General features: G+C 38.5%; 1 protein-coding gene across 3 annotated transcripts in view; it reads right to left on the bottom strand.

Annotated features, from left to right (window-relative positions):
* Window positions 1-885: 885 nt before the first annotated feature.
* Window positions 886-17,051, bottom strand: part of TUBGCP5 (tubulin gamma complex component 5) — a 95,527-nt gene continuing 79,361 nt past the window's right edge. For 2 of the 3 annotated variants that reach the window (XM_077868077.1, XM_077868091.1), the window contains exon 23: window positions 888-1,141. In XM_077868077.1, coding sequence (XP_077724203.1) covers window positions 948-1,141 — 194 coding nt within the window. In that variant the 3' untranslated portion in view covers window positions 888-947. Of the gene's footprint in view, window positions 1,142-17,051 lie in introns of all 3 variants that reach the window. The other variant, XM_077868086.1, reaches the window with a different exon arrangement.

Here is a 17,051-nt window from a genome sequence, read left to right as displayed (position 1 = left end):
CAGAGGGAGAAGCAGGCTCTATGCAGGGAGCCTGACATGGGACTCCATCCCAGGTCTCTAGGATCATGCCCTGGGCTGAAGGCGGTGCTAAACCGCTGAGCCACCCGGGGCTGCCCTAATCATTGTTTTAAATTCTAGTTCAGTCATCCTATTTATATCCAAATTGATTAAATCCCTGGCAGAGTGTGCTCTCTCCTGTTCTTTCTTTGTGGTGAGCATATGGGGAATTTAAGAAACAAAACAGATAAACATAGAGAAAAGGACGAAAAAATAAAATAAGATGAAATAGAGATGGTAACAAACCATAAGAGATTCCTAAATATAGGAAACAAACAAGGTTGCTGGAGGGATAGTGGGTGGAGTGTGGTGTAACTAGGCGAGGAGCTTTAAGGAGAACACTTGAGGGAGTATATAAGAATCTGGCAGATACAAAAGAAAAGGGATGGTTTAAAAATTACCCCCACATCCTTGGACACTTGTCCCACTGGGGGTGAAGTTTAGTTTCCTTCTCCGTGAATATGAGACCTCAGTGACCTGCTCATGATGAAGGAAATGCAGGGAAGTGATACTCTGTGACTTCCGTGGCTGGCTTTCTGCTGTCTCTCTTGGGACACGTATCCTGGGAGCCCTGGGCCACTACCTGAGAAACCTGGCACTGCGAAGGCACCGTGCTGCAGAGACCGCGTAGAGGCCGCTATGCCTTGTGTCTCCCCAGCCCAGATGTCGGGCACGTGGACGAGCCTTCAGATGCATCCTGCCCCAGCTTCCAAAGGCTGAAGCCTAAAGCAGGGGGAGGCAGAGACAATCCTTGCCCCACCCCAGCCCTGCCCAGGAGATTGCGTCCTCAGAAACATAACAAATATTTTATTGTTGTTGTTTCAAGCCACTGAGTACTGCAGCGGGGAATCTGCAGTCCCCGTATTGGACCTCAGGGGAGTGTCATTAAATCAGCAAAGGTGCAGGGACGTGTTGGGATGATGAACCCTGATTCGAGATGATTTGGGTTTTTGTAGAGGTTCTGACATACTTCCACAGCTGACAGCAAGACTCTGGGGAAAAAAAAAAATATTACATGGCTTGTCCTTTTTTTCCCGGAATTTAAATATTATGTAGAACTTCAGAGAATAACATATTCCAGCACCTGGGGGGGAAAAAAAGGAGAACACTTGAAGTAATGAACATTTGGTGTTATGCAACTGGTGAATCACTAAATTCTACCTCTGAAACTAACAATACAGTATATGTTAATTAAATTGAATTAACTTCTAGAAAATATTTTATTTATAATGGGCAGCCTCGGTGGCTCAGCGGTTTAGTACCACCTTTGGCCCAGGGTGTGATCCTGGAGACCCGAGATGGAGTCCCACATCGGGCTCCCGGCATGGAGCCTGCTTCTCCCTCTGCCTGTGTCTCTGCCTCTCTCTCTCTCTGTGTGTGTCTGTCATGAATAAATAAATGAAATCTTAAAAAAAGAAAATATTTTATTTATATATTTTAGAGATAAAGAGTGAGAAAGAGTATGAGTTGGGGGTGGTGAGGGAAGTCAGTGGAAGAGGGAGAAGCAGATCCTCACTGAGGAGGGAGCCTGGTGTGGGACTTTATCCCAGGACCTGAGGTCATGACCCAAACCAAAGGCAGTGGCTTAACCAACTGAGCCACCCACATGCCCCAATTAAATTGAATTTAAGTCAAAAAATTAAAAAAACCTCAATTGAGGAATGGGCAAAGGAGTTGAATAAATATTCTCCAAAAAAAAAAGATCTGCAAATGCATAATATGCACAGGAAAAGATGTTCAACATCACTAATCATTAGTGAGATGCAAATCAAAGCAACAATGAAATTACACCTTACACCCATTATCAAAATAACCACCTGCTCTTCCCACTCCCTAACCCATAAAAAGAGAAAATAACAAGTTTTATGAGGATGTGGAGAAATTGGAACTCTTGTGCACCATACGTGGGGATGTAAAATGGTGCAAACACTGTAAAAACAATACGGAGGCTCTTCAAAAAATGAGTCATAAAATCATCATATGATCTAGCAATTTCACTTCTGTACATATATGCAAAATAATCGAAAACAGCGTCTCAAAGGGATAGTTGTACAACCACGTTTATATTAGCTTTTTTTTTTTTTTTTTTACCATAGTCAAAAGGTGGAACTAACCCAACTATCCATTGACAGATGGATAAACAAAATGTGGTATGTATATACCATGGAATAATATTCATCCTTAAAAAGAAATGTGAATTCTGACACATGCTATGTGGATGAACCAGGAAGACAAAATTCTACATGAAATAAGCCAATCACAAAAAGACAAATATTGTATGATTCCACTTTCATGAGTTATCTAGAGTAGTCAAATCCATAGAGCTAGGAAGTAGAAGGGTGGGATAAATGGGATTTATCCTAGGAATGCAAATATTTAAACATACAAAAATCAACTAACATCACTATTGATTAATACAAAAAATCACACAACCAACTCAATGATACAGAAAAAACATTTGATCAAGCCCAATAACCTTTCATGATAAAAAACATTTAACAAACTATGAATAGAAGTGAACTTCCTCAACACAATGAAAGGCATCTATAGACATCCCCATACAGACTGGATACTTTCCCTGTAAGATCACTTCTATTCAACATTGTACTTAAATTCTACCTAAGACAATTAGAAAAAAAGAAAAGGAATTCACATTGGAAAGGAAAAAATAAAAACCATCTCTCTTAGCAAATGACATAATCTTGTGCGTAGAAAATCTTAAAGACTCCACTAAAAAAATTACTAGAACTAGTAAATGAATTTAGCAAGGTTGCAAGATACAAAATCTGTATCTAAAAATTAATTGCATTTATATACGCTTGCAATGAACGATCTGGAAAGGAAGTGAAGAAAACAATTCCATTCACAATAGCATCAAAAAGAATAAAATACTTAGGAGTAAATGTAACCAAAGAGGTTAAAGACTTGTAGACTGAAAAGTTTAAAATGTTGATGAAATGAATTAAAAATAATCTAAGTAAATTCTATCAAGGCATCTGCTCTAGGATGATGGGCAACATGATAGAATCAATTAAACCTATGAGCACAGGCTCATTTTGTTTTTGTTGTTGTTCTAAAGTGAGTTCCTTGATCAGAAAGAATGCTGTGTGTAATACCATAATGTCAGATAAGGTGTGTCTATTGTGGAAAACTTTGGAAAAAAGACAATTTGCATCCAGAAAACATTTTCCTTATTGAAATATTTTTGCATCCTTTCCTTCTATTTCTCTTGGCCAGACCTGTGTCAAACTTACTCTTGTATATTTCTGTCTTGCAGGCACTGGACTCAAACATTCTTTAAAACTGTTTTCACCTCTGCCTCCCAAGCTCCAAATCTGCTCAACCACTTTTATCACCATCTCATGGAAGGGTACCACTCTTCATCCAGTTGCTGAAGCCATATAATGAGGTCTTCTTCTTCTTCTTTTTTAAATGAAGACACATTCTTGACTCCTCTCCTCATCCTCCATTTGTAATCAAATTCTGCTGAGATTTGAGTCTAGTATATAGGTTTAGATGGAAAGAGCAGTTTGGGGGTGTAAGTCCTGACAAAGATCATCAGTGCCTCTCAACGCAACTATCTCAGGGGGGACTATTACAGATGTCCCTTTGGCTCATTCTTTACTTTACTTTCCTCAATTTCTCTGTGCAGTTAGGAGCAATCATTTAAATCCATTTTATTCTTTATTTTTATTGAAATATTCTAACAAGCACTTGGGCACCTAGAAACTCACCTCCTAACGTTATTCAATTATAGATATCCAGCAGTGAAATTTGAATAACTGTCCTGCCACATGATTCTATGGATTACAGAGTCATAATCAGGGTTATCAGTGCCTTTAAATCTAACCAGTGGATTGCCTGGGTGGCTCACTGGTTGAATGGTTGCCTTTGGCTCAGGGCATGATTCCGGGATCCGGAATCGAGTCCTGCATCAGGCTTCCTGCATGGAGTCTGCTTCTCCCTCTGCCTATGTCTCTGCCTCTCTCTCTCTGTGTGTCTCTCATGAATAAATAAATAAAATCTTTAAAAAAATCTAACCAGAGAACCAATTCCAGATAACCCAGAAAACAATTCAGAGAATTTAATCTTAAGATTCTGTTTCTTTGGAGCCATGTTTAGTATCAAAATATGTATCAATCAGAGTTAAATCAGAAAGGCAGAAACACTAGGAGATATATGTGCATATATAACACCTAGGTTAAAAGATTCATTACAAGGAATTTGCTTACCTAATTGTTCAGACTGGAGCTAAACAAGTCCAAAATGTGTAGGACAGGCCATCAGGAGGGGAAGTTAGCTGGGAATTCTTGGGCATGGGCCAATGCTGTTGTTCACATACTGTCAGAAAGAGATGATTACAAGCAGACAAAAGCTGAATTTGGTGTTCACAGGTAATTGGCAAAGGAAGTGACAGCTAAGTAAGGGAGAACAAGTGCAGAGTTACATGCTAAGAGTCTAGTTCAGACACAGGGGAAGGGAAAATAAAATAAGATGAAATCAGATAGAGACAAGCCTCAAGAGACTCATAACTAGAGGGAACAAACTGAGGGGTGCTGTGGGGGAGGTGGGTGGGTGGTGGGGTAACTGGGTGATGGGCATTAAGGAGGGTACTTGATGTAATGACCCTGGGTGTTATATGCAAGTGATGAATCACTAAACTCTAATTCTGAAACTAATAATACACTATATGTTAATCAAATTTTATTTTATTATTTATTTATTTATTTTAAATATTTAATTTATTTATTCATGAGAGACACAGAGAGAGGCAGAGACACAGGCAGAGGGAGGAGAAGCAGGCTCCATGCAGGGAGCTCGATGTGGGACTCGATCCTGGGACTCTGGGATCACACCCTGAGCTGAAGGCAGACACTCAACCACTGAGCCACCCAGGCGTCCCTCAAATTGAATTTTATATACAAAACTAACAAAAAGAGTCTAGGTCAGAGAATGTCTAAGCGTCTTTTACAGGTCTCCCTCTGATTAAGTAACGCCCACAAAGATATTCTCCTTTATTTACAGTCAACTAACTAGGAACTTTAATTACATCTGCAAAATTATTTTCATCAAAATAAATTATTTACATCAAAACTCATCATACTAAAATACCCAGACTTGGGACCTTGGATTCAGCAACAGTAGAAAGGCTGAGCTCAAAGATGAAAGGCACGGGCAAATTTTATTGGGGCAACAGCTACAGGTAAGGGGTGAGGCATAATCAGGACAGAGGTGTCAGACTCGCTCCTCCAAAAATAGCCACAGAAAGTTTTAAAGGGGCTGAGGTGGGAAAGGAGTGGTGTGTAAGCATGTAGGGGTGGGGAATATAGGGAATTGGGCATACAGTTGTAGTTGACAGAACATGCTTCTTCATAAATTGTAGGTTTCATTTGCATGTTAACTCTCCACCTTTGGGTGTGATTTTTAACATTAAAATGAGAGGAAAATATCAGAAAGGGAGACAGAACATGAGAGACTCCTAACTCTGGGAAATGAACTAGGGGTGGTGGAAGGGGAGGTGGGCGGGGGGGTGGGGGTGAATGGGTGACGGGCACTGAGGTGGACACTTGACGGGATGAGCACTGGGTGTTATTCTATATGTTCGCAAATTGAACACCAATAAAAAATAAATTTATAAAAAATAAAGAAGAAAATAGAAATAGCCTATAATTCTATCACCCAATGCTAATCACTGTCAATGTTTTGGTTTGGCATTATTTCATAACCATTTCTCTACTATATGTAAATGCTTTTCAAATATTTGGATCAAACTTGAAAAAAAATGAGAGGAAAAATCAAAGAAACGTCAGATTTGGTGACCATCCTGTCTCAGATCACATAGAACTTGTCTGGGCTTGTTTCTTGGTTCCAGCTCTGCTCTGCCAGAAAAGCAGTAACAGCCAGCAGGGAATGCCCTGGGTATATAGAGGCTTGTTCTCAAGGTCCTTGACTATATTACTACCATCGTCAAAGTCTTTATTTCTTCATTCCAATCTCCATAACTGGAATAATCAGCTACATGAAATTTCTGTCTCTCCTTTTCATTAATTCTGCATGCTACTCCCAGATTAATCTTTCTGAAATGTTGCATTTCTGTGACTGTAGTTACAAGTCAAATTTCAATTTGAGATGTATAGACAATGAATAATGTAGCTTAAATATAAATATGCTTGGAAAATATTAATGAAAAAAATCAGAACTATCAATTAATAGAGCGGTTTTCTAAAACTTTGAATTAGTACTTTTTAAAATTTAGGATCAGTTTTTTTTAATTGGGTTGAAATTCACACAACATAAAATTTTTATCAAGAAAGAATGCTGTATTTTGTCAAATGCTTTTTCTGCATCTATCGAGAAGATTATATGGTTTTTATCTTTTCTTTTATTAATGTCGGTTATCACATTGATTGATTTATAGATGTCGAACCACCCCTGTGGCCCCAGGAATAAATCCCACTTGGTTGTGGTGGATAATCCTTTTAATGTACTGTTGGATCCAATTAACTAGTATCTTGGTGAGAATTTTTGCATCTAAGTTCATCAGAGATATTGGTCTGTAATTCTCCATGTTGGTGGACTCTTTGGTTTTGGGATCAAGGTAATGCTGGTCTCAGAGAATGACTTTGGAATTTTTCTTTCCGTTTCAATTTTAAAAAATATTTTCAAAAGAATAGGTATTAATTCTTCTTTACAAGTTTGGTAGAATTCCTGTGGGAAGCCATTTGGCCCTGGACTCTTGTTTGTTTGGAAATAGTTGAGTACTGATTCAATTTATTTGCTGATTATGGGTCTGTTCAGGTTTTATACTTTTTTTAGGGTGAAATGCACTGTTTCAATTTTGCTAGTTTGTAAGTTTCTAGGAATTTGTCCATTTCTTCCAGATTGTTAATTTGTTGGTATATAACTGCTCATAATATTCTCTCAAAATTGTTTCTTTTTCTTCAGGGTTGGTTGTGATTTCTATTCTTTTATTCATGATTTTTTACTTGGGTCCTTTCTCTTTTATTTTTGATAAGTTTGGCTAGGGGTTTATCAATCTTGTTAATTCCTTCAAAGAACCAGCTCCTAGTTTCATTGCTTTGTCTTATTGTTTTTTGTTTGTTTTTTTATCATTGATTTCTGCTCTAATCTTTATTATTTCTCTTCTCCTGCTGGATTTAGGTTTTATTTACTGTTCTTTTTTCACCTCTTTTAAGTGTAAGATTAGGTTGTATATTTGAGACCTTTCTTATTTCTTGAGGAAAACCAGGATTACTACATACTTCTATCTTAGGATGGTCTTTGTTGCTTCCCAAAGGTTTTGGACTGTTATGTTTTCATTCTCATCTGCTTCCATGTATTTTAAAAATTCTTCTTTAGTTTCTTGGTTAACCCATTAATTCCTTAGTAGGATGTTCTTTAGCCTCCGTATATTTGTGGTCTTTCCAAATTTTTTTCTTATGGTTGACTTCAAGTTTCATAGTGCTGTGGTCTGAAAATATGTGTGGTATGATCTCAATCTTTTTGTATCAGTTGAATCCTGATTAGGTAACCCAGTTGTGATCTATTCTGAAGAATGTTCCATGTGCATTTGAGAAGAATGTGGCTTCTGCTGCTTTAGAGTGAAATGCACTGAATATGTCTGTGAAGCCTTCTGGTCTAATGTGTCATTCAAAGCCTTTGTTTCCCTGTAGATCTGCTTAGATGGTTTGTTTGGAAGATCTGTCCATTGTTATGAGTAAGGTGTTAAAAGATTATCAGAGTATTATTGTATTATTATCAATGTGTTTCTTTAATCTTATTATTAGTTGGTTTACATATTTGGGTGCTCCCAAGTTAGGGCCACAAATAGTTATAGTTCTTTGATCTTCTTGCTGGAGAGTCCCTTTTATTATGAAATAGTATCCTTCTTTATTTCTTATTACACTCTTTGGTTTGAAATCTAGTTTGTCTAAGGATGGCTATTCTTTCTCTTGATGTCCATTAGCAAGGTAGATGGTTGTCCAACCCTCACTTTCAATCTGGAGGTGTTATTGGATCTAAAATGAGTCTTTTGTAAGCAGCATATTGATGGGCCTTTTTTTTTAATCCATTCTAATACCCTCTGTCTTTTTATTGGGACATTGAGTTCGTTTACATTCAGAGTAATTAATAAAAGATATGAACTTACTGCCATTGTATTACCTGTAAATTCATTGTTCCTAGAGATTGTCTCTCTTTTGGTCTTTGCTCTTTTTCGTCTCTTTCTGCTCAAAGGGTCCCCTTTTATATTTCTTGCAGGGCTGGGTTAGTGTTCAGGAATATCTTTATTTTTTGTTTGTCCTGGAAACTCTTTATCTCTCCTATTCTGAATTACAGACTTGCTAGATAAAATATTCTTGGCTGTATAAATTTCTCATTTAGCACATTGACTATATCATGCTAGTCTTCTCTGGCCTTCCAGGCCTCTGTGGACTGGCCTGCCACCAGCCTTACATGTCTACCCTTGTAGGTTAAGGACCTCTTGTATTAACCTTCTTTCTGAATTTTCTCTTTATCTTTGTGATTTCCAAGTTTCACTATTATATGTTGTGGCATCCAAGTTTCACTGTTATATGTTGTTAATTTTTAGGGGAGTTCTCTGTGCTTTTTGGACTTGAATGCTTGTCTCCTTTTCCATATTAGGTAAGTTCTCAGCTATATAATTTGTTTAAGTAAAATTTCTGCCCTCTTTCCTCCACTCTATTTTTTCTGGGACTCCTATAATATGGATATAGTTTTGCTTTATGGATTCACTGAGTTCCCACTCAGTGAATCATCCCAAAACTTCATAATCTAATAGTTTTCTTTCCTTCTTCTTTTCAGCATTATTTTCCATATTTTTATCTTCTATGTCAGTGATTCACTCTTCTGCTTCATTCATTTTATGGCCTCCACTTGAGACTGCATCTCAATTATAGCATTTTAAATTTTGGCCTGACTAGATTTTCATTCTCTTAGCTCTATAGTAAGGGATTCTCTAGTGTCTTTTATGCTTTTTTTTTCCCAAGCCCAGCTAATATCTGTATAATCATTGGTTTAAATTATTGTTCAGACATCTTACTTATATCTGTATTGATTAAATCCCTGGCAGTGAGTACTACGTCCTATTCCTTCTTTTGAGGTGAATTTCTCCATATTCTCAGTTTGTCCAGAAATTAAAAGAGGAGAGAAAAAAACAACAACTAAAACAAGAAGAAGAACAACAACAAAACACACATAGAAAAAGCTGGATCCTTGGGTATGTCTTGGTATGCTTGTTAAACAAAACTGGATATCATAAAGAAGATATAGATAGATAGATAGATAGATAGATAGATAGATATAATATTGCTCAGCCATTGAAAAGAATGAAATCTTTCCATTTGCAATGGATATGATGGAACCAGAGGATATTATGATAAGCGAAATAAGTCAGAGAGAGACAAATACCATATGTTTTCAGTCATAGTGGAATTTAAGAACAAAACAGATGAATACAGTGGAAATGAAAGAAAAATAAAATAATAGGAAGACAGAAAGGGAGGCAAACCATAAGAGAATCTTAACTATAGGAAACAAACCAAGGGTTGCTGGAGGGGAAGTGGGTGGCAAGATAGTGTAATTGGGTGATGAGCATTAAGGAGGGCACTTGAAGTAATGAACACTGGGTTTTGTATGAACTGATGAACCACTGAATTCTACCTCTGAAACTAATAATACAGTATATGTTAATTAAATGGGATTTGAATAAAAAATTAAAAGAAAAACTGAATCCCAAAATAAGAAAGAAAACTATATCTCCATCTATATATAAAGAAAGAACAATGAAAGGAGACAAAATAGTAATAATGTATAAAGTATATATAAAATAAAAATTAAAAAAGAATAAAAAATGGATGAAATAAGAAAATAACTGAAATAATAATAAATGACTAAAGAATAAAAATACAAAGAATGCTAGATGCTGTTTCTCCCTAGAGCTGAATGTTTGCAAGCCTCTATGATCAGTAAACTCACTGGAAGTGAGTTGTTTGTGCTGGTCTGCTAGGAGAAGGGCCTGGTTGTGCTGATTCTTGGGTGGCAGTGCACCTCCAGGTTGCAGGGAGGCATGACTTGGTGTAGGCAGCTCCAGATACCACTAGATAGTGATATTTTGCTCCCTGAAGGCTTTCAGCACTGATAGGTGAGATGAATCTAGTGGCACCTGCTTTCTAGCCCTGGAGTTGAAAATTTGCACTGCCCACTTCAGTGAACCCTCACAGAAGACCATTCAATAACTCTTGTCTCCCCAGTTGCCATCAGAACTCTATGTTCACCCTGCATGTGTCTGAGCATTTTTATCTCAGGCATGCCACTGAGGTTCAAAACTCCAAGTTTTAGAGACTCTTCTGGCCAGTCCTGCACTGTTCCTTCTGGGGAAGTTCTTGCCATGCTTCTGCCTTTTGCTGGAGCCATCCATGTAAAACAGTCATGTGACTGTGCAGCAGTTCACAATTTATGGCAACATGGAGCAGAAAGCAGGCACCTAGACTTGCTGTTCTCAGCTGGCTTCTATGATCCTATGCTTGAGAACTCTGATGCACTTAGGCATCACCCTCTTCTTTCTGGCACCCAGGGAATCCTGAGACCACACTGCCATACCTGGGATTTCACCACTCGAGCACCTTTAAGCCAGTCATCTCTCCTATTGTAGCAGACTTCTAAAAGTTCTGATTTTGTGCTCCATTGATTATAATACTTTGTGGTAGCCTCCTTAAGCAGTCCCCTTCCCCACCACTGTATCCTCAGCTGTATCACACTGGATTCAAGTCTCTGCACCTCCTGCCTTCCAAATGGTGATCACTTTTCTACTTGTAGACTTGCAACATTTTTCTGAAGCCTCTGATTTATCAGGTATTCAGAATGATTTGATAACTGGTTGTATTCAAAGGATGAATAAATGGACGGGTAAACTTATGGTCCCCCTATCCCTCCACCATCTAACTCCTACCCCTGTAAGTTAAGAACCTTTTGTCCCTAGCTGCTTACAGAATCCTCTCTTTATCTTTGTATTTTGCAATTTTCACTATGATATGTAATGGTGTTGATCTCTTTTTATTGGTTTTGAGAGGAGTTTTCTGTGCCTCTTGGACTTGAATGCCTGTTTCCTTTTCCAGATTAAGGACGTTTTCAGCTATAATTTATTGAAATGAACGTTTTTCAAGCCCAGCTAGTAGTCTCATGACTGTTGATCTGAATTCTTGGTTCAGATATGTTGCTTATATATGTTTTCAGCAAGTCCCTGGCTGTGATTTCTTCTTGATCTTTCATTTGGGGGAGAGTTCTTCCATCTTGTCATTTTGGCTAAATTTCTGTCTTTTGCTTGTCATGAAAACTTGTTACCTGCATCTGAGAGTAATACTATATTAAAATGGGGTTCGAGTATCTGAGTGGCTCCGTCTGTTAAGTGTCTGACTCTTGATTTCTGCTCAGATCATGATTTCAAGATCATGGGATTGAGCCACACGTTGGGCTCCCAGTGGGGAGTGTGCTCAAGATTTTCTCTCTCCTTTTGTCTCTTCCTCCTCTCTCTCTCTCAAATAAATCAATCAAACTTTTTAATAAGGGGGAATGGTGTCATACACTGTCCAGGGCCTGGTACTTTAGGAATTTCTGGTGTATGCTGCAAGCACTCTCCTGTTGCATTTTGGCTGTTATTTCTCACTGGTCAATACTCTGCATAGTTTCCCCTTGCTTGCACTGTGGAGTTTTTGGAATTTTAACTAGGTGTGCTTTTTTTTTTTTTTTTTTTTTTTTTTTTTTTTTTTTAGGTGTGCTTTATTTGTTGAAATAAGCCTGGAAAAAGAAAAGAAGGAAAAAAGCCTGATCCAAGAGAGAGAGAGAGAAAGGGAAAAGGAACAGCAGCAGCAGCAGTAACAGTAACAACAACAACAAAAACAAACCCTAAACTGACAATCAAAAAATAGCCTGATTCCAAGGAAAAAGAAATCTGATCCCTTATATATATGGTAATATATATATATATATATATATATATATATTCTCTCTCTAGAAAGAGAGAGAGAAGGAAATGTAAAACTAACAAACAAAAAACTATAGCCTTATTTCAAAGCAAAAAAAAAAAAAATACAGCTTGGTCCCACCAGAACTGCAGGTGATGATTTGAAGCACTGTATGATCAGTAGACTTGGTGCATGCAGGTTGCTGCCTGTGATGGTATTCTGAGGGAGAGGCCCACTTGCTGGTTCAGAGTTAGTCCTGCTCCAGTAAATATGCACTTTCCAGGCACTGGGGGATGAGGTTTGGTATAAGGAGCTCCCACTTCTATGGGGAGACACTGTGTAGTTCTCTATATTTGGACCGTGTTGGTTGGGAGGGGAAAATGGTGCCACCCCACTCTTGTCCCTGGACCAGGGATCTCACACCTCTCTGCTGTACAGGAAGCCCTCCCAGAAAAGTGAATGCTGTTAGTGTACCTGGTGCCACACCTCTCGTGTGTTTTATCTTTAGCACGTTGTTGGATTCAAAACTCCAAGTCTTAAAGGACTGGCCACTTTGCAGATTTGCTCCTTTCTCTGGAGAACAGCTTCCCTGCCATGCTGTGTCTAGTGTCCTTTGTCCCAGAAAAACAGTCCCATGCCTGCATAATGCACAGAATGTATGTTGTAGCACTGCAAAAAGCATTGACCAGATTAGCCACCCTCTACGCACACCTCTGTCCACTGCCAATGAAAGGCTGTTTGCTGGCACCTGCGGGGTCTTTTGTCCTTGGAGGGGCAATATACCCTCTTCCAAATGTATTCCAGGAGGGGGAATGTTCTCTACTATGCAACTCAGGAGATCCCTGCATCACTTTGTGCAGGAGCCACAGCTCTGCTCCAGCAAAAGTTTAACACTTCCAAAATTCCAAAGTCTGAGCTCTACACACTATTTGCAAAAACCCTGTGACACTCAGTTCTTACCAGTTGGTGGTACAGACAGGTTTCCTCCTTATGTGGACCCAGTGCCATACTGTCTCAACTACTCTTTCTCTCCCTTTTCTCTCTGTGGAAAGGGCCCCATCCCTTCCATGGTGTGGCCGTTTTTCTCCACCTCAATTCACTTCCACATATCTCACACCTGTCACACTGTCTCCCTCCCACCAAGGAAATCTTTCTTCCAATCCTCAGAGTTATTTTCTGGGTGTTCCAAGTGATCTGACCTCAACACAGCTTTGTTCAAGGGGCAAGGAAAACCCAGGGTCCCCCTACTTCTCCACCATTGTAACTCCTCTCTCTTAAATAAAGTTTTACATGCTGTCTTCCCTAAAGGTTGACAGATTAGGCTGTCTGAAAAATGGATTTTTACGTACCTGGGAAGTTTAAAAATGGAAAATAACTTTAACCAATATCAATAAGTATAAAGTCCGATTTGACCTAGGTCAATTGTTGGTACATAACATTAGTTGACATTTCTGAGCAATTTTTGTGAGCTAGCCAGTAATATCTTAAGTAAAATTATGCTTCCTCTTTAAAATTTCCAAATTTTCTTTGTAGACTTCTTGGCATGTTTCTAGTACTAGTGACTCAACACTATTTATACCACTTACTTTTAAAAGAAACCACCGGACCCCCAAGTAAACTCAGAGCTGAGAACTAGGATTCCTGCCTACCTAAGATACAATCTCAGTCATCTCACAGCATCAGTATTTTCAGCATGCAGACAGCAAAGCCTGGGAACAACTCCTCCTGGGAGTCAACTAAGATATGGGGCTTTACCCTGAGGTTTTGGAAGAAATTTGGTGGGGGGGGGGACCTCAGATGTCACAGAATGAACAACTACTTCCAGGTCTCAAGAAAATACTTCGTATAGCCTAGCAACTGTAAGGTATGTGAAGTTTCTTATGATCTGGTCCTGTTAAGTAAAAATCTTCCATTTAGCAGTCATGATGGATTTGAGTTTTAAACGATGATAGGCTGACTCTTCCGGTAAAGTTCTTTTTATTATTTATTTATTTATTTATTTATTTATTTATTTATTTATTTATTTATTTATTCATTCATGAGAGAGAGAGAGAGAGATGCAGAGACACAGGCAGAGGGAGAAACAGGCTCCATGCTATGCAAGGAGCCTGATGTGGGACTCGATCCCTGGTCTCCAGGATCACACCTTGGGCTGCAGGTGGCGCTAAACCACTGCGCCACCGGGGCTGCCCCTGGTAAAGTTCTTTATACAGACAAACCTCATAGATAATCACAGGTTTGGTTCAGTCCACAGCAATAAAGCAAATTTTGCAATAAAGCAAGGCAAATTAATTTTTATTTCCTAGTGAACATAAAAGTTATGTCTATACTATCCTGTATCTTTTAAGTGTGTAATAGTAATAGGATTGAGTCTAAAAAACCCAGTATAGAATATAAATAATAGTGAAAGGGAATATAAGGGAAGGGAGAAGAAATGTGTGGGAAATATCAGAAAGGGAGACAGAACATGAGGGCTCCTAACTCTGGGAAACGAACTAGGGGTGGTGGAAGGGGAGGAGGGCGGGGGGTGGGGGTGAATGGGTGACGGGCACTGAGGGGGCACTTGACGGGATGAGCACTGGGTGTTATTCTGTATATTGGTAAATTGAACACCAATAAAAAATAAATTTATTAAAAAATAAAAATAAAAAACCCAGTATATATGTTAAATTTATTTAATTTTAAAATTTAAGTTAAATTAATTAACATATAGTGTATTGTTAGTTTCAGTGTTAGAAGTCATTGTAAGAAGTCAGTGATTCATCAGTCTTATATAACACCCATGCTCATTACATACATGCCCTCCTTAATGTCCACCACCCAGTTACCCCTCTCCCCTCCATCAATACTCAATTGTTTCCTACTATTAAGAGTATCTTATAGTTTGCCTCCTTTTCGGATTTCATCTTGTTTTATTTTTTCCTCTCTCCCCCTATGATTGTTTTGTTACTTAAATTCCACATATGAGTGAGTGATTTCACATGATAATTGTTTTTCTCTGATTGACTTATTTCACTCTAATACCCTGTAGTTCTATCCACATCATTGCAAATGGCAAGATTTGATTTTTTTGATGTCTGAGTATTCCATTGTACATATATAACATATCTTCATTATCCATTCATCTGTTGATGGACATCTAGGCTTTGTCCATCATTGCTGCTATAAACATTGGGGTGCAGGTGTTCCTATGGAGCACGACATTTGTATCTTTGGGGTAAATACCCAGTTGTGCAATTGCTGGGTCATAGGGTAGCTCTATTTTCAACTTTTTGAGGAACCTCCAGAGTGGCTGTACCAGCTTGCACTCCCACCAACAGTGCACGAGGGTTCCCATCTCTGCATACTTACCCACAACTATTGTTTTCTGTCTTGTTAATTTTAGTCATTCTGATTGATGTGAGGTGTTATCTTATTTTTTTTTTATTTGTATTTCCCTTATGCTGAGTGATGTAGAGCATAATTCATGGATCTGGTGGCCATTTCCATGTCTTTTTTGGAGAAATATCTGTCCATATATATTTTTTTAAATTTTTATTTATTTATGATAGTCACAGAGAGAGAGAGAGAGAGAGAGAGAGAGAGAGAGAGAGAGGCAGAGACACAGGCAGAGGGAGAAGCAGGCTCCATGCACCGGGAGCCCGACGTGGGACTCGATCCCGGGCCTCCAGGATCGTGCCCTGGGCCAAAGGCAGGCGCTAAACCACTGCGCCACCCAGGGATCCCATCTGTCCATATCTTATGCCCATTTCATGACTGGATTGCTTGTTCTTTGGGTGTTGACCTTGATTACTTCTTTATACATTTTGGATACCAACCTTTTATCTGATATGTCATTTGCAAATATCTTCTCCCATTCAGTAAGTTGAATTTTAGTTTTGTTTACTGTTTCCTTTGCTATGCAGAAGCTTTTTATCTTGATGAAGTCCCAATAGTTCATTTTTGCTTTTGTTTCCCTTGCCTTTACAAACTTGTCTCACAAAAAGTTACTATGACTGAAGTTGGAGAGGTTGCTGCCTCTGTTCTCTTCTAAGATTTTGATGGATTCCTGTTGTAGTTAGGCTTTTCATCCATTTAGAGTTTATTTTTGTGTATGGTGTAAGAGAATGGTCTAGTTTCATTCTTCTGCACGTGGCTGTCCAATTTTCCCAGCACCGTTTATTGAAGAGACTGTCCTTTTTTCCAGTGGATATTCTTTCCTGCTTTGTTGAAGATTAGTTGACCATAGAGTTGAGGGTCCATTTCTGGGTTCTCTCTTCTGTTCCATTGATCTATGTGTCTGTTTTTGTGCCAGTACCACACTGTCTTGATGATCACAGCTTTGTAATACAGCTTGAAATCCGGCATTGTGATGCCCTCAGTTTGGTTTTCTTTTTCAACATTCGTCTGGCTATTCGGGGTCTTTTCTGGTTCCATACAAACTTTACTATTATTATTATTATTATTATTATTATTATTATTATTATTTCCACCTCTGTGAAAATGTCAATGGTATTTTGATAGGAATTGCATGGAACATGTAAATTGCCCTGGGTAGCATAGGCATTTCCACCATATTTATTCTTCCAATATGGATTGGAAGCATGGGATGTTTTTCCATCTTGCGTCTTCCTCGATTTCTTTCATAATTATTTTATAATTTTTAGCATACAGATCCTTTACTTCTTTGGCTAGGCTTATTCCTAGGTATCTTATGGTTTTGAGTGCAATTGTAAATGGGATTGATTCCTTAATTTCTCTTTCTTCTGTCTCATTGTTAGTGTTTAGAAATGCCACTGATTTCTGGGCATTGATTTTGTATCCTGCCACATTGCTGAATTGCTGTATGAGTTCTAGCAATCTTGAGGTGGAGTCTTTTGGGTTCTCCACATAAAATATCATGTCATCTGTGAAGAGGGAGAGTTTGACTTCTTTGCCGATTTGAATGCCTTTTATTTCTTTTTGTTTTCTGATTGTTGAGGCTAGGAACACAGGGGTGAGAATGGACGTCCCTGGAGTGTTCCTGATCTTAAG

Source organism: Canis aureus, chromosome 2, assembly GCF_053574225.1.
Source record: "Canis aureus isolate CA01 chromosome 2, VMU_Caureus_v.1.0, whole genome shotgun sequence".
Classification (NCBI taxonomy): domain Eukaryota; kingdom Metazoa; phylum Chordata; class Mammalia; order Carnivora; family Canidae; genus Canis; species Canis aureus.
The sequence above is the reverse complement of the archived record's forward strand: the minus strand, read 5'-3'. Positions and strand labels throughout refer to the sequence as shown.